Here is an 18,757-nt window from a genome sequence, read left to right on the forward strand (position 1 = left end):
AATTTTATTTAATCTTTCATTATATTGAGATTATTGCTTTGCTGTATATTTGCTTGTTTATCGATTAAAAAAATTTTCTAGGAACTTCCTGGAATAAAACCCCGTATGTTCAAAAATCTTATTGGTCAGGGTCATTCTGAGTTTTCAACTAAGCGCCAGCAAGATGCTCAGGAATTTTTCTTACATCTTATAAGTGTGTTAGAGGTAATTATAAATAAAATGTTCTTCATCTTTTCAGTTATCTTTCAATGTTTACTTATTTTATAACGTTATTTTAAATATCCCTTTTAATTAAAGCTGTAAGCACCTTGCAATTATGAACAAGCAACTATGTGTACAACTTTTTTTTGTTGGCCAAATAAGGTTATAGTCACTAAGTGATTTGCTACAATTTATTCTACTTGATGCTGAAATTTATTCATCTCGTAAAGATTATAAATATTAAATAAAGTTTTTTTAAGAACCTCAAAGTGCCATTAAATAATAGTATATCTCGCAAGGTTCTTCAAATAAAAGCTTAGAAATTCATGCCACACCATATTATAAACAGACATTACATTAATAAAATTTCACAGAAAAGAAAAATAAAGTATATTTACATCACAATTTTTGCTGAACAAAATTATTTGAAATTTTTATATCTTGAAATTTTTTATTTACTAGCCGGGGTAAATTTTTTATTTAATGGCCACACTTTTTCTAAATAAAAGGAGAGGTAATGGATTATTCCAAAATGTAAAGCTTTGTTACTTTAAAATGAACTGATGTGTTTTGGGGAAAAAAATCAGATTTGACGAAGAAAAAAAGATCTTTGAACCTCTTTTTTTTTCCTAATGTGAATGTTTTTGTATTATCAAGAAAACTGTGGAAAGGGAATAAGAAGGTACTAGAATGTTAATTATCTGACATGCATAGTACATGGTATCTCAAATGATATATATTTTGCTGCAACGCACTTCTCACTAACTAATGTTTTTAAAAAGTAGCGACTACAGTAATTTCAATACTTAATCCACTACCTCCGACCACTGGTCATTATAAGGATTTAGTGTCATCTTAATTGCAAACCACTCCGGTATATTTTGTTACTGGATGTTTTGTGTAATGACTTGTTCTTGTAAAATAATACTGGATGTTTTGTACTGGACTGGATGTCTTGTACTGGATGTTTTGTAATGACTTGTTCTTGTAAAATTAAAATCTTTGTAATTTTAATATTTTTTACTTCTTTAAATAGCGTCATTCACGTGGTAGAGGAAATCCTGCTGATGCTTTGAAATTCCAAGTAGAAGAACGAGTAGAATGTGCTTCCAAGAAAGTAAAATATACAACTAGAACTGATTATTTACTATCTTTAGATATACCTTTTGAAGGAGCTACAAATACAGGTGTGTATTAATTTTTATTTTATAAATTTTGTAAAAAATAAAGGTTCTAAAAATCTAATGAGCCAATTTGCCGTGACTTATTATAATTTGTTTTGTTCACTGATATTGTTATTGAGTTAAATTTAATAAAAGTTTTTTACCTTTCAACACCATTATAAGAAAACTTAATGGAATCCATTCAGTAACACACTATTCTAGACAAATATGTTTCGTAATACAGTCCACATTTGGAACTGAATCTGTAACGTTTCTCCATTGATAGATGAAGATCTTCTCAAAATTTTTTAGAAAATTTATTGCACCTTTCCTAATTTTATTAGACCACTTTGTTTGTGATTATTGTCTTAGTTGTACGTTATCACAAAGATACCAGGATGTTGAAAGTCCATCAATTGTCTGGTCATTGAGCTAAATGACTAGCCTCTTGTTAATTATTCCTAACTATGGTTTATTTGTTATCCTATTATTACCATAGTGAAACTTGAAGGAATCAATTTGGTTTAGTACTTTAGAATCCAAAATCCAATCCACACCTTATCATGGTTCAACCTGTAAGTAACCATGGCTTGAGCTTAGTGAGTAGACATGGATGAGTCTTTGCAATGTGCACCTGACTGGTGTAGGAAAATACTGACCAGTACCTTTCCAATCTTCGGAAATGAATCTGCAGAAGAGTATATATTAACATCTTCCAATTTTAATTTATTAACAAATTTTGAAAGGCTCAAAATTGGAATTAATTCTTTACTCTGACATACCGTTTATTATTATTAATTATCTAGTCAATATTTTTATTTTAATTGTACTACTTTAGTCAGTTGTAAAGTTGCTCAAAAAGTATTTATTTTTTAACATATTACAAATTCCTAGTTATCAAAATTTGTGACAGAAAAATAATTAACAATGTAGACAATAAGTTTAATGAAATAATGCCTTCAAAAGTTCCAATTATATTCTCTATTATTTTCTAATTTTATTTTGCATTAGAGAACAAGTTTGACTAATTCAGACATGCCCTCTGTTTGGTTTTAGACCTAAAGCTTCAGACTTTTCATTAGTTGTTATACTTCCGAATTCAACACAAAATGTTTTAATTGTTTCGTAAAACCAAAAAACCTGTTTCAATTCGTAAAAACCCTGCTAAAATTGAGTGATTTTATAACGGTATTTACGACTACTAATGTTCAACTCTGATGTCTTGTAATTTCAAATCCAATCCAGAAAACAAGGGAACTCCTGAATCAAATATTGGAGAAATTTGCCTTTGTGGAGAAATTTTTGATGGAACTAACTATTTTACGTCAGCACTGTGGTCAGTGCAAGTCTGATGCAAAATTGGTATCGACCAGCCATCGCTGGGATTTGAACCCGGCTCACCTCATTGGAGGGTGAATATTCCATCCCTGATTTGAAAAAAAATTCATCAAAAGTCCGCATTTATCTTCTTTTTTTTTTTAAATGTAAGGAAAAAATCATTAATAAAAGACAGAACATTCCTCACTTAACATTTAACGAAAGTAGAATGGCTGTTAAATGGGCAAAAATTGGAAATTTGTTCAAATAAAAAATATGAGCTGTTGATTGAGTTAATGCTTGTTGTCTTACTCCCGCCATATAATAATGTGACATGGAAGAGGGTATTTAGCGTTGTCTCTGAGACAAGCACACTCATTTCCATTTTTAAATATCAATTGAAAATTTGGTTAGTTTATTGATTGTTAAATCAAAGTGAAAATTCCTTGTTTTGAGTGAAACTTCAGCAATGTATTTTTAAGAAAAGCGAAATATTGGACTTTTAAGTTTTCATTAAGAATAAAAATTTTGATTTTTTTTTTCAATCTATTAATTTATATTCTTCAGAGTTATGTGTTGTTTTCATTGTTGTTGTTGTCGTAGGACATTAAGACAAAGGGTGTGGTTGTTCTTGTTTTCCAATGACACCATTTATGGCAAAGAATTCGACTTCTGCCACACCCGTGTTATAAGGTGGACCCATTCATACATCTATTCATTGATCCACAGATTGATTCGTCTCTGGTTCAGGTTAAAATTACAATCTCCAATTCTCCCATAGGTAGGATTTGTTATGGAAACATGGAGGTCTTTGTGGCTGAACAGATTTACTACATGGGGAGTCTTCGGCCAGTGTGGATCGAACTCACGATCACTTGGACATGGGCTCAACACCCTTGCAACCAGGCTATCTCGGACTCTATGTAAAATATTCGTTACAAAACTTTCCAATTCAGTATCCCCAGGGGTATAATTTGTTATGGGAACTTGGAGGATTTTGTGACCCAACAGATAATACATGCACAAGTCACCATTTACTGTCCTGGAATTTTCAGCCAGCTGGATTTTAACTCAAGTTCTCATGAACGGGAGTCCAGTTCCCTGATATTCCCCTCCACTCCGTCATGGAGATTTTCATCGAATTTAGGGGGGATGCTTTATCTGAATTTTATAAGATATTCCTGAAATAACTTGTTTAAGTTGAATATAATTTGTTTTTGACCTAAAAAAGGAATTATTTAAGAAAAATGAATGTTCTAGAAATGATTGTTTATACTATACGTAATATTTTATATGCTTAATCTTTTGTGAAATATTTTATATCTGAATTATGTATGTTTAAGTTTTTATATTTTTAATTTAAAGGTAAACTGGCTTTTTTTTAAAAAAAATACCATCAGATTAATTAGTCATATTTTTTTATTTATCTAGAGGAACTAAAGGAATTTGAAAATAAAAAGGCTGAAATACTTGCTAGAGGAGACCGATTGTAAGATTTCTTTTATTTTTTTACCTTAATCTTTACTGTGTTTTTCCTCAGATGAATTTAAGTTACATGCTTTTATGTAAGGGTTCTCATTACCACTTATGTAATTTTTCTATTTTTTTACTTTATCTCTGTTAAATGTTTAAGATTCTTCCTTTGGCTTTAGAAGAGCAAAAAACTGTTCCCCCCGATCATTTATTATTTTTTTTAGTTTTTTTACTTATGTTTTTATTTATTTTTCTGAGAATGTTAAAAAGTAACTGTACCGCTAAAATTTTTCTTTTATGTATTATTCATAACAAATTAAAATTCTTTAAATAAAACTGTAAACCAATTGATTGATAAGAATTGAGGTGAAGTGAGGAATAAGAATTTTAATATTTCAATTAGGGATCATTTACTCTTTTTTTATGTGTATATATTTATGTTATGATGTATATTTGGCAGAATTTATCAAAAATAAATTTCTTTAAATTTAAAGTAGGCAGTTTATATAATTTTGAATTAATATAGGCATGAAATCATCTATCAAATCTACGATTTTCAGCTTTTTGTTTATTTATTTTTTTGTCTATCCTGCTAAAGTTTACCTATCATGCACTTTTCAAAATCTATAAAAATTAATTTTAAATAGATACATTTATTAAGATTCAGGTCAGGTGCTTGCAATGTGGATTTTACAATATGACTTTTGACATTGCTAGTTAAGTTTTGTAAATTAATATGCTGTGTCAATTAAACGGTGATTTCTATTCATAGGTTTGTGATGTAAATCTTTCATATTTATATTAAGTTTTTTTTATCTGTAGAAATTCAATTTTTTTAAAATTAAAACTTTGATACAATTATTCCAGCATTTAAAAATAATTAGTTTAAAACTATTGATTTAAGTCACAATGAATGTCACAGTTGAAATAACTTGATTTAAAAGGAAATCATTTAAATTTGACTGTGATTTTTTTTTAAATTGTTACTTTAAACCAGGGTTGGCAGGTTTTTGACGTGACAGTTTTTGACCGTTTAAACCATGGTTTAAACCGTCACGTCAAAAACCTCACTGTCGAAAATGTCAAAAACCTATATTCATATGTGAAATTTAATTAATACATGAAATTTATATATTTTTTATAAAGGATAGTGTTTCTAAATATGTTCTAGAAAAAATAAATTTAAAATTTTGAAGAAACACTTATATTTTGAATAGTAACCAAAATCTTGTACTTTTGAAAGCTCACATCTTTTGTAATATTATGTATTCATTTTCATGTGTTATTGAAAATCTGCAGTGATATTATTAAGAAATTTATTTATAACCAAATTTAGTGTATAGTATAGATTATACTAAAAATTAGACATTTTTAAAGATAAACATTAGCAGTTTTGTACATTAGACATCTTCTTTTAAAGAAAAATCTTTTTAATATTCTTTTAAATCTTCTTAATAATCTTTGTAACATAAGACAATACAAATTTAAGTGCTTTCTGTTAAATACACAGAGTAGTTAGTGTCGATTTACAGTATATTCAACCTATTCATTTACTATGCTGAAAATTTAGTTTATCCAAATACTTGTGAATTTCATTTTGCTGAATACTATATACATAGTTTTGTTGAATATCTAAATATTCAGCTGTTGAATAATTACTTCTTGCTTTCAAGATATGCATTATTTGTATTCTTAATACAAGTGGGGGAAAAAATTAAGAGGTAAAAATTGTTTTAAAATGATAAGTGTAATAATTATAAATAAATATAATAAACAATATGAATTATATTTATCATTATTCACAAATATAACTACTTTTAAATTCAAATTAACAATCTGGATAATAAAGATATTCGGTATAACATTAAAAAAAATTTTCATACACTTGTATCAAGTTTGTATTTATACAACATAACTTGTAAGTTCCTTATAAATATTAGTTATATGTTCCTTATATGTCAAAAATGCATAGTAATAAACTTTTAATTTTCTTAAGTATCAAAAAAAAAAATTTTTTTTTCAAAATATAAATATTTAAAAAAATTTTGTGCAAAATTTTTCTGCACATGCATTTGAATATAAATTTCTGAGATTTTAAATCTGTTATTTTACCTTAATTTTAATTAAAAAATATTTTAAAACCTGCTGATTACCTATAGTATAATTAAATTTCAATATAATGCATGGCAACTGTTGGTAGTTTTGAAGTTTATATATTTTTTTGTCAAACTTTAGTTTTTGACATTTTTGACGGGTTTTTGACGGTTTAAACCAGTATTATACCCTTGTCATGTCAAAAACCCAACCCTGCTTTAAACAATTTTATTAAAAAGTTTTATTTAATTATTAATTTTAAGTTTGAAATATTTTTTTACATGTTTATATGTAATTAATAGTTACATTCTTTAGGGTGTGATTATTTTAAAAGTGTGATATCATTGGTAATGAAGATCTTTTACTGAGAAATAATGCATGTAAATTATCATGTTTCAAAATAAGCTGGAAAAGAAAATCTAGATGTTGATAAGAGTTGCATGAAATGTATGTAAAATAATTTGCTGGCAATAAAATTTTTTTTAATTTAGTTTTATGTTTATTAAAATAAAGTAGTTTTAAAAATTATTAAATGTGCTGTTAGTGTTAATCAGTAATGAAGATAGACTTGTACATGAGACTTTATAATTGATTTTAAATTTAATTTCATTCTGTAGAAAACCAGAAGAAATTGTCAAACCTAAAATACCGCTGCAAGCTTGCTTCGAACGATTTGCAGCTGAAGAAATTGTTGATGATTTTTACAGTACAGCTCTAGATCAGAAGACAACTGCTAAAAAGTTTGTAATGTTTTAAAAAATGTTTCTATATTTTTGTTGGCTTAATTTTATTTTTTATTAATATATATTTTTTTCCAGAACTACTAGATTGCGAACTTTTCCCGATTATCTTCTTTTACATTTAAAGAAATTCACTATTGGTGATGATTGGGTTCCTAAAAAACTAGGTAAGGATGTTTTGATAGCTGTTTAATTGTTGTTGTACCTTCACTATTTTAATTTTTAATCATGCACTGGTCATCCTACATAGTTCTACATATTCATAAAACATTTATTTAATCAAGTATAAGGGAATTGGGGAGAACATAATTTGATACTAAACTTTCACTTTTTGGAGTTGTGATTTCAAGCACTCTCTGTGAAATCAGTTTAAAGATTGTAATGTTTGCAAGTGGGCTAATTTGTAACACAAAATCTCAACTAAAAAACTTTCTGCGAACACAAAAATCTCAAATAATATACTTTCTGCAAGCTATTTATTGACTCTTGTAACTACTTTAAACTCTTTTACTGCTACCTAGTTTTGACGAAATTTATTTCAAAAATCACCAATTGTTTTTAAATGTTTTAATTTTAATAAAATTCTATATTGATTGTTATACATACCAGCTTATTTTTCTTTAAACATAGCAATTTTTTTGAAGATATAAACTAGTTATTGACTTATCAAATTTTCTGTTATTGGAGGAATTATCAGAAATTAATGAAATTTATTCCACACTATCTTCCGCACTATCTCATCATTTCAAATTTGTCTGCTTTCTCAACACAGTCTAACAGAGATTATTATTGTCAAAATTCAGCTTAATGATGTAACATACATGTAGCAAAACTTGCAAGTATGAGATCCTTAAAATTTGTACACAAAACTTTATATTGTTTAAGTTTGATTAAATAATGCTTTAATAATGGAATAAATCAATAAACGGATAAGCCTGTAATTAAGTAACGGAAGATAAATTCTTTGTGTTTTGCTCTTAACGAAGTTTTCAGAATTCAGCTTTTGAATGTTTATTAGAACAAGTTAGAGATGTTTTTAAAAAGTAGTCTCAGCAATTTTGCCCCATTTATTTGATTGCTCTTTAGAAATAAAAAACTAGATGAGAAATATTCTGCAGATGCTATAATAATCTGAAATTCTCACTGCCATGCTGGAGTGTTTATGCTACGAGCTGATAGTGGTATAAATAAAAATGCGCAATCACTTTGTAATTCTAATCATCTGCATGCTTTCTGTCACTGTACATTTCATTTAAGTTATGTTCTATTAGTGATGATTTCGTCATGGTGTTGAGAATTTTCACAAACATGAGTATATATGTAACAGCTTCTAAATTTCTTTTTAGATGTTTCAATAGATGTCCCTGATATATTAGACTTGGGTGTACTTCGAGGAATGGGTATTCAACCTGATGAAGAGGAACTCCCTGAAGCTCCTTCTTCTGAAAATGGTATTCCCTATTGGCAATATATTTTTTATGGTTTTAAAAATAAGATTGCAATTTTATAATGTTGTAGGCGTTCAGATTATTTTTATTAAATTCTTACTACTATTAAATTATATGAATCCTGGATGCATTGTTGAGATGAGGGCTAATATATAGTTGCTGGTGCTGAATATTTCAGAAAATTTAAACTGTTCTTTTTTCTTTTCCAATCTAATTTTTTTTGAAAAGCAAAGTTTTCCATTTTATTATTTCATAACATTCAGAAACTTGCTTCAGATCAGAAAAATTCTTAAAATTTGTCATTCCTATTAACTCGGATAAATTCCACTTCATTTATTGTAATTAAATAAAATAAAAAATAATACAATTATCTTTATGTACCTTCTTAAATTTATTTGCTTTCCTTTGTGAAAATAAAAGGCTGCTATGCAACCTTTCATTAAAAACAGGCTGTCTCCTAAAAATCGACTTAAGCCCCTGGAAATGTTGTAGTTTTTTCCACTCATATAACAACAGATTTTTAACTATGAACTATTTACAATAGGCAATACTTTATGCCAAAATTTTGCCAGCATAGGGCAATTTCTTTGATCTTAACAGTGGGTTAATGATATCAATCTTAGTATCATCCTAAAATGATCTAATATTATAATCTTAAAATGAATATCAATCGAGGTTTGAACAATTATTTGAATTTCATGCTGATTCAATGCTGAGTTTATATACAAGAGCTGTGGAGCCGGCAGTTGGAACGTACGATTCCAATTATTGACTTTTTGGGGATCTCAACTTTAACATATACTTTTTTTTGACATCTTACAAGTTGTGTCTTTTGATATGATATATTAAGTTCTTTACATTAGAAAAATATCTTATGAAATTTAAAAAAAATTATCTTTACTTTTAGAGTTTCAATACAACGAAGCACTTTTGTACCAATTGTCAGAAATGGGTTTTCCTCTGGATGGTTGCAAGAGGGCCTTGTATGAAACACAAAATCTAGGTATTGGTGCTGCTATGAACTGGGTAATGGAGCACATGAATGATGAAGGTAAAATTTTAAATTTCTATTCATGCTGCTTTATGGTATTAACTCTTTAACGACCTAAGCAGATCAAAATTTACCACCGTTAACATCCTTAGTTTTTCAGAAGGGAAAAATTGCAAATGAGCTCTCCCATTTTGTTCTGAGTTTTAGTGGGTCGTTTGCTTTACAGCAGGTAAGCAAGTCCCCTCCATATCACTAATAAATCAAAGACGTGCTTTACCTGTCAGAGGAACTTTTTGGCATTTAAACTGAACCAAGAATTTGATTTTCCAACATTCCCTAGTTTTTTTCCCAAGAGAAAATTTTTTGAGGAATATATAAGCGCAAATGAAATAAATAATAAAAAAAAATTTTTTTTTTTTTCCTAATCTGCTTTTTATTAAAAAAGTGTGTTGTTTCTATTTGGGGTCATTAATTCTGAAAGCAAATTATTTTATATGTGAAATTTATTTTATTATTTAAAAAAAATACATATACATTATAAAAAAATTTATTATTATTATTATTTTTATTTTTATTATGTCTTATTTAAAAAGGTGTTGATCTGCAAAGTAACAAAATGTTTTTATTAGTTGTACATGAGTTAATAATAACTGAAATTAGACTTTTCTTTAGCTATATACTTCGAATAAATTTCTTGTAATATTGAAGCTTGATAGTGGGAATATGTGAAAATATGTTTGCAGTAAATAATTACTTTTATATTTCTTTAAACTGATTTCATGATTTAATTGAATGTTTAAAAAAATAAATTTTCAAATTCTCAAATATTTAGTTGTAATTGTTATCAGATATTCTAAAACTGGCAATTACTGTTTCTGAAAAATACTATATAAAACTGTTACAAATTGGTGAGCTTTAGTAAAAAGGAAATTTAAATATAGAAAGTGAATATAGAAAGTGAATATAGAAAAAGAAAACAGATGCTTAAAATGAGCAATGTGGTCAAAAATTAAAATTTTCAGTTAATATTACTAAATTTTCTCCAACATCAAGTTAGTTATTTATGATACAAGTTTATAAAATTTATTTGTACTTGTTTCGTCTTCCTTTAGAATTTATTTATTTTCATTTGAACCTGTACTTCATAGATTTTGAAGGTATGGTATAAGTCGTTAATTTTACTTTTTGCATATTTTGCCACAGTTTGAGAATTTTTTAAGTGAATTGAAACATTCTTGTACATTATTATAAAATTTATTTATCCAAAAATATTCCATCCAAATATAATTTTTTTTATGATTAATTATTTAATAGCACTCTTTAAAATTTTTACATAATTTTGAAGAATCTAATTTTGAATAGCGAAGTACAAAATTTGAAATAAATAGTTAAAATAGTTTTTGTAAAGTTAAATTTTAAGAAAGTTGTATATTTAAAATTTGATTTCTCAAGAACACCGGCAGATATTTTTTGAATTTCGTATTTTTTAAAATTACGTACTTATATTATTATTTCACATTATTTATATATTTTGATAGCAAATGTAATATCTTGTAGTTTTTTTTATAATCATGATTAAATTCTAATTGTCCCTGAAGGCCATATTTGTTCAAGAGAGAAAATTACAAAAAAAAAAAATTCTGAAGCAAATATGGAAAATTATAGTTAAGAGGAAATTAAAACTGATGCATGAATATGTTCGGTTAAAAGCTGAATATTAGATTCATTTCATTAACTTATTTTTAGTTGTCACTTTCTACTATGTTAATCATGCTACCTGAATATGTCTTTGCTATCAAATTGACAACAAAATACAGTTGGTATGTACTAATACTAAGACTAAGCTGTCACAGATATATTTTAAACATTGTGGCAATATAGCCACAATTCAAAAATATTAATTCTGTTTTGAGACTATGAATAGTTGTTTAAAATAAACAAATTCCAAAATTGGTACATAAATGATCTATTTGAATTTAGATTTTGATGCTCCATTTCATTTACCTGGCACTAAACAGAGTAATCCTAATTTCAATGCTGATCCTGAAGCTATAGCAACTATAGTGTCCATGGGATTTACTCCTGCACAAGCTCTTAAAGCCTTAGAAGCAACGGTAAGAAGAAATTTTGGTTATTCAATGATTATTCAGATACTTCATTTATATTTTTGATGTACTACCTAACTTCATACAATTTTCCAATTTTTATTTTCTCATCTACTAATTCTTATTTTTTACTGGTTATTAGTAATTATTTTAAATGTTTCCTAAGTATTATGCACAATTCTAAAATTACTAAAACAATATGACTGCTCTTTTGGGAAGGAGGGAAAAATTTATTTTCAAGGCAATCAAGTCTAAAAATTCATAAAATATTCAAATGTTGTATGTTTTTAGCTGGAACAATTTTCCTCAAACTCTGATTATTAAAAGACCTAATTTCATGAAATTTTGTTACAAATTGTTTGAAAATTTACAAACCTTGCTCTAGAAAAAGATGCGATTTTCATTCAAAAGAAAGGAAAACAAAATTCTTTATGAAATTGTTTGTAAGTTTGACTGTTCTGAAAACTGCCAGTTTTATTTGCAACTAAAATTAAATTAGTTTATTAACAAAATTTTTAAATCTCTACAAAATTGTTTTCTGCTATCAGCAATTAGACGACCATTATCTTGGAAATAGCTGCCAAGAAGTCAGATCCTAGTCTCCTAAAGGTACGATTCTGAAACAAGTTTCATTCCTTTGTAAATCCACACGGTTTTGTTAACTGTGTTTTCTACAGTTATTGTTATTGGTTTTCATACACTCCATGATTACCATTAAATCCTAGTTTTTGTAATATGAAAAAATTATGCCTCACAAATTGCACATTTGAGCTATCACTTTTGGACACTCTTGATTATCTAAGATTTTATCTTAAATCCACATTCTTTCTTATCATGTATTGCTACGAATTAAGACCAGACTTTTACTATCAAGCTTTTTATTAAATAAGGTATTATGGAAACACTCTAGTTTTGAAGGCACTGTGAATCTGAGAAAAGTGCAGATAAATTGAGTTTTATTTTTCAATTAAATTTGCATTATGTGTTACAGAAAGCAAATTACTCTTTAATTGTCTGATAATTTAAAATGAATTATTTCTGGCAATTTTATTTTCTAAGCAAACTGTTTATTAATTAAACTTTTCAATTTCTGACTGATTTTTGTAGAAAAATTGGTTTTTATTTTTTAAAAGATAGAATTGAACATTTATTTTTCATTTATTTATTATTATTATTCAGGGAAGACACTAGGCTTTCAAAATCCCGGGTCCCTGGGACCCATGACTTTTAAAAAACTGGGTCCTTTTGAAAAAAAATGGGTCCTTTACATAAATTTTTAAACAAATATAATCTTTCTGAAAAATACTTAATAGATTATTAGTACATGAATTATAACAATTATAATGCTGTAATATGCTAATATTGAAATATAATAGAAAAATAAAATAAAACAAAATCTAAATTTATGTAAAATATTTTTATTAGTGTGCTTCCCTCTCTACTTATTTACACTGCTTCCCCCTCTACGTATTTTACAAGACTGAAATATCTTATGTGCTCTTATAATTACATCTTGGGAATTTGACATATCTGGCCCTTCAAGTGTAATCATCATTAATGTTTTCAGTTTTCCTTCAGATATCCTATTTCGAGCACATGTCTTTATTCTTTTCATGGCTGAAAAGCCTCTCTCAGCATCAGCTGATAAAATTGGCAATACTGAGGCTATCTTTGCTAATTTAGAAAATTCTGGAAATTCATCACTATACTGTTTGATGAAGATTCTAAGAAAGTCTTTCATACTCATAGATTTAAAGTTTAATATGATCTGTTTAAAATACTGAAAGTTATTTTTAAGTTTATCACCAGAAATCAATTCTCCAAATGTTCTAATCAATAAATCAATATCTTCTGATCCATAATTCAGTAATTCCTCTGAATTCGTTGGATAATTAAACGGGTTTAACATCGAATCTAGTGATTTTAATACATCTAATGACTCCGCTGGGAAACGAAACTTTAAATTACCTACAACTTCAGATATAAAATTAGACTTAAAATGTTCATTTAAAGTTTGCTTTCCAAGTTTTATATTTTGATAAACAACATCATCTTCATCATTAGTACAATTTTCAATATAATTATTTTCATGCTCCCCCTTATTACCTTTAAGATTCTCTAAAACACTTATACAACTGGATACCATTACATTCACCTTAGAGAAAATCACATTTTGATGCTGAAATAATACATTTTTTTACTGGCTCTAAAACGTCCAGTATGATCGCAAGTAAAAATGGGAAATTGGCATTCTTTATTTTTGACAACAAACCTTTTGCTTTTACAGAGTTTAAACCGTTCTTTTTTTCGGCGATATGCTCAAGTGCCTCTACAATGGACCCAAAGCACTGTATTACAGCGCTCACCGCTTCATACAAGCTCAGCTATCGAACATTTTTGGGTTCTTTCAATTTTATTTCCGATATTTCATTTATTTGAAAAATTTGACGTAGCACAGATTCTCTGACAGGACTATCATCGAAAAAATGGTAAAGTTGCTGCAAAGTATTCTCCAGGTCTTTAGTCTGTTTAATATTTTTCGCTGCTTGTGAAAAGGCCAAAGAAACCCTGTGAGCAGAACAGTGAATTTGCAGCAAATGCGTTGCACCAGCAGTCTTTAATCGCACACCAACACCTCCTTTACAGCCAGTCATTACTGCTGCACCATCAGTGCCAAGACCAACAATTTTATTTAAATCAATGTTTAATTTTTCCATTGTAGATTTTAAAGAATTGACAATTGTATCAGCCTTTCCTTCATTTATGTTTAATATGTCCACAAACGCGGTTTTACCATACCCATCTTCATCTATGTAAGTTAAATACACAATAAGTTTTTTAAAATTTGAAACGTCACACGACTCATCACAAATAATTCCGAAAAAAGATGATGGTTTAAATTTCTGTATCAAAAGTTCCTCAATAGCTTGGGCGGATGCTGATGTCATATCAGAGATAGACTGTTTAGATTGGTAAGTACTAGTCTGAAAATTCACCCCATTCATTTTCTGAAATAAAAAAAATATATATGAATATTTAAAAAAAAGGGGGGTTTTAAAATTATTTTATCCAAACATGTGTCGTAATAAATATAAAACAAACAAAATAATAAAAAAAATTTTTAAGTGTAAGTGAAAAAAAAAATTCTATTAATAAAAAAATTACAATTCTAAAATTGAATTATATATTTTGCAGTGTACAAAAAAATAATTAACTTTAAATTTCTTATTCATTGTAGTCAATTTATTAAAATTTAATCTAATTCATAAGTAGTTGCAAACCAATTATTGACTTTTTTTTAAAAAAACAACTTTTTTTTAATCACAAAAATAAAATGACATAATTCATTTCTTAGAGGAATAAAACTATTATAAGTTTTTTTAATCAATTATTTTATTTAAACAATCATTAAATGATGTAATCTACACAGAATCTATAAGCACTACAACGAAGATAAAAACGGTAAAACCATCAACCTATCAATAAATCCCACGAAACTAAAATTCAAACTTTTTATAGAGAAATCTTAGCTAGAATAATCATACGCATTACAGAGAAGAAAAGATGGCGAGATTCCATTCTTATTTAAGTATTATAAATGATCGGCCCCTTTAATGAATCCCACAAAAATAAAATTCAAAGTTTTTATAGAGAAATTTTAGCGAGAATGAAAATACAAATCACGTGTAAGACAAAATGGCGCAATTCCTTTATTTAATTATTGTAAAAACGAATCCCACAAAATTAAAACTCAAAGTTTTATATAGAAATCGTAGCTATAAAATAAATACGCATTACAGCGGGGACAAAATGGCGCAATTCCATTATTTAATTATTCTAAACGATTTGCCCTTTTTAAAAAATCCCACAAAAAAAAAATTCAAAGTTTTATAGCGAAATCGTAGGGAGAAAACAAATACGTTTTACAGCAAAGACAAAATGGCACAATTCGATTCTTATTTATTGTAAACGACTGGCCCAATCAATAAACCGAACAAAAAAAAAACTCAAAAATTAATAAAAATACGCATTACAGAGAAGACAAAATAGTGAAACTATGTTCTTTTATAATTAATTATTTTTGAAAACTATCTTTCTGTTTTTTTTTATAAGGAAACCCTAAAAGAGAAAAAGTGGCTCTTATTTGAATAATTGAAAGCTGAATTCCGTATCACGGCCTGTGGTGCGGAAATACAAAAATAATTAATATTTATAGCATTAAATAAAATATATCCTATTACACTTTTCTAATTTATACTTAAAATGACCATTTAAGTTAATATTTAAAAAAGAAATTTGACACGTGGTCACGACTCAAACCGTATAATACGGCCCTTGCGTAACTGTTATTTAATTACTTGTATAAACATAAAAATTTTTGTAAATTATAATTCTTTAATAATTAAAATAAAAACTTACCTGCAATTCAATTAATGCGGGGAACTTAGCTTCTGCTATTTCTTCTTTAGCCATCCAATAGACCGTTCGCATTTGTGAATAATCTTGAACACAATTAGCAATTTGTTTTTCAGATGACACTTTAAAAGACCGTTGCTGTTCTAATATATTAAGAGCACGTAAATGATGAGCAGAAGAGTCTTTTCCCGATGTGTCAATATGCCGGACTAGTGCGCTACGTTGAAAATTCTCACAGCCAGTGGTGAATGCATTTTTTATTCGTGCCTTGCGGCATATATCACAAAACATTTTACCATTTTCGTAGACTAACCAATTAAATTCAGTTTTCCACCTAATATTAAAGTTACGTACTTTAGGCATCGTTTAATTATTGCACATGTATTAATTATAAAACAAAATTAAAAGTTTGGATGCGTAGGTCAGGTCATTAAAAATGTTTGACTCTAACTGAACTAAAAGTAACATATAGCTTAATATAACGGTGCGTAAGTACCTCCTTCGAAAATAAAGGGTAAGGGGCCACTAAAAATGTGATTGCATGACGTAGGTATTAAATAACCAATCAACCCTAATCTTCTGCGTGTGTACTATGATATTTTGAAAATAAACCCCTTCAATTTTTCCCACCCCTTCAACCTCTTTCTTTCTACTTGCTCATTCGAGGTCACTTAAATCCGGTACGGTCATTTCCCCCCCATTCAATAACACCTGCGTCCCTCAGTTCCGATGACGTCACTGTTTTCAGCAGAGAAAAGAAGTTTGGGGGGAAAGTCTTGTAGGATGTTTCCTGCTATAATGGTCAACATTTTGAGTCATAGAACTGGTTTCCCACCTGTGTGTCTAACATGTGTTGGTCTAACTCTGGAGACAGGTTTTTTTTTTTTTTTTTATACCGAGGATGCATACCGATTTATTTTTTGCGTCCCAATTTTTCGATTTTATTAAAATGTTTCGATATCAAAGATTAAAAAGTCGGGAAATTTATAAACTTTCATCAAAAATTTACGCGTCCCTCGGGACGCGTAGCGGTCATTTTTTTGCGTCCGATTTCAATTTTTTGCGTATTTTACGCGCTATAGCGCGTAAATGTCTTCACTGATTATTATTTACTTTTTAACTTGGAAACATTTATCTTATTTTTTTAAATGTGGTCTTCAAAGTTTTTGCAACTTTCATTCTAGTAAAGAATTAGTTATCTACTTTCTGTGCATAGGTATTTATCACTTACCCAATTGTGTTTTTTTCCCCCTTCCTTAAAAACTGTTGGCTAGCAGCTTACTATTCATAACTGTTGGAGTAAAGTTTTAGTTTACTTCATCTGATATAGAGGACCATAATGCTCTTGAGTTTTATATTTGATAAATCCGTAAATAAATGTTTCCTCCAGTTTATCATCTGTATTTAAGTGCTTTCTCTATTTACTTTAGAATAACAGTTTGGAGAGAGCTGTTGATTGGATCTTTAGTCATGCTGAAGAAATGGAAACTGATTCTGTTGCTGAAACAGAAGTGAAACCTCATTTTCGGGATGGATCTGAAAGTATGTATTAGAAAATAAATTTTTTTTCGACTTTTATAGTATATTTTATATTTACTATCTTTACACGATTGTGGAATCATATAATTTAAAACAAATGCTGTAAACTTTGTCCATTTTTTTTTTTCAATTTGTTTTTTTGTGTGGCTAAATTGCAAAATATTTTGCTTGCACAAATGCTTTTGGGACCATAGTTTTTCTCCTTTAGTAACCTAATTATCCTGATTTTTTTATTTTATTTTCATGTTAGCATGTGAAATGATTTTTTTTTTTTATAAATTTTCTCACAATGTATTTTATGGAATGCAAATTAAACAAGTTTTTTTTTTTTCAGGATATAAATTGGTTGCTTTCATAAGTCATATGGGAACCTCAACAGTCTGTGGCCATTATGTTTGCCATATCTTAAAGGAAGGAAGATGGGTCATATTTAATGACAACAAAGTTGCATTGTCTGAGCATCCTCCAAAAGACTTAGCCTATTTATACCTCTACCAAAGAATACCATCGCATTAGGATTCTATTTGACTATTGAACTTAATATAATTTAATTATATTGTGCATATGTAACATTTTCTAAACTAATAATAATTTTTCTAGAGAGTTTATAAAGGTCTGTTTCTTTAATTGTTTTGCTTTTCTACAAATTTTCCGAATTATTTTGACTTCTATTGTCTTTTCATTGATAACTTTTGTTAAACTTGGAATATAAAATTAATAGGATACAGCAAGCTATAGAAATTTGTAACTTTCATTTGCAAAATAATGTAAGCATTTCTAGGAATTAAGAATATTTATAAACCATTAAAACTGATAAGTTTAAAACATAACATATTATTTAGCATTTATGAATTTGCTTTCACTTATAAATTTATTAAAAATTCAAAGTTACTTTTGTGGGGCAGTGTTAGGAAATTTTGTTACCAGCTCGTGGCCAGTTGTAGCATTTTTAATAGTAGTCATAACATGTTGCCACTTTTTCAAAAATTTGAAACTATTAAAAAAGCTATTGATATCATTTATGCAAAACATTTCTAAAAATATGGTAAGCACTACAGTCATATCTAAAATGGAGAAAAATTTCCCTGATCTCTCCAATTAAGTTTGTAAATTCACGTAAAATTTAAGTGTTGTATGTAACATTTTAAACTGATAAAATTTAAAATTTGAGGTTTTAAACTAATAATGCACAGTGCAAATTAAAGTTCATGTTTATTAAAGCATACAAGTATATTCATTTTGAAGTATCAAATAATTGTAACATGTAATA

At 27.9% G+C, this 18,757-nt stretch overlaps 2 protein-coding genes across 2 annotated transcripts in view; one reads left to right on the forward strand and one right to left on the reverse strand.

The window, feature by feature from the left end:
- The window catches only part of Usp5 (ubiquitin specific protease 5), a 37,592-nt gene extending 19,493 nt beyond the window's left edge, over positions 1 to 18,099 (forward strand). Inside the window, exons 11-20 of the mRNA XM_087150363.1 lie at positions 82 to 204; positions 1,238 to 1,388; positions 4,113 to 4,170; positions 6,866 to 6,988; positions 7,067 to 7,155; positions 8,335 to 8,439; positions 9,344 to 9,487; positions 11,408 to 11,541; positions 17,379 to 17,490; positions 17,822 to 18,099. Of these exons, the coding sequence (XP_087006489.1) occupies positions 82 to 204; positions 1,238 to 1,388; positions 4,113 to 4,170; positions 6,866 to 6,988; positions 7,067 to 7,155; positions 8,335 to 8,439; positions 9,344 to 9,487; positions 11,408 to 11,541; positions 17,379 to 17,490; positions 17,822 to 18,003 (1,221 nt within the window). The 3' untranslated portion in view covers positions 18,004 to 18,099. The remainder of the gene's footprint in view (positions 1 to 81; positions 205 to 1,237; positions 1,389 to 4,112; positions 4,171 to 6,865; positions 6,989 to 7,066; positions 7,156 to 8,334; positions 8,440 to 9,343; positions 9,488 to 11,407; positions 11,542 to 17,378; positions 17,491 to 17,821) is intronic.
- Positions 12,971 to 16,460, reverse strand: LOC147806166 (uncharacterized protein C17orf113-like). Its single transcript, XM_087149368.1, has 3 exons — positions 15,952 to 16,460; positions 14,001 to 14,540; positions 12,971 to 13,300 (listed from the first exon to the last, which is right to left on the reverse strand). The coding sequence occupies exons 1-3, from the start codon at positions 16,309 to 16,311 to the stop codon at positions 12,971 to 12,973; spliced, it is 1,230 nt and encodes a 409-aa protein (XP_087005494.1). The 5' UTR covers positions 16,312 to 16,460.
- Positions 18,100 to 18,757: the final 658 nt, after the last annotated feature.

This window comes from Parasteatoda tepidariorum, chromosome 8 (genome assembly GCF_982258835.1).
Source record: "Parasteatoda tepidariorum strain Cologne lab strain chromosome 8, Ptep-v5.0, whole genome shotgun sequence".
Classification (NCBI taxonomy): domain Eukaryota; kingdom Metazoa; phylum Arthropoda; class Arachnida; order Araneae; family Theridiidae; genus Parasteatoda; species Parasteatoda tepidariorum.

Coding starts and splice junctions, on each gene's coding strand:
- LOC147806166 (XM_087149368.1), bottom strand. CDS start 16,311: ATGCCTAAAGTACGTAACTTTAATATTAGGTGGAAAACTGAATTTAAT. Junction 14,541..15,951: donor CCGCATTAATTGAATTGCAG/GTAAGTTTTTAT, acceptor TTTTTATTTCAG/AAAATGAATGGGGTGAATTT. Junction 13,301..14,000: donor ATTTTTTCGATGATAGTCCT/GTCAGAGAATCT, acceptor TATTTTAAACAG/ATCATATTAAACTTTAAATC.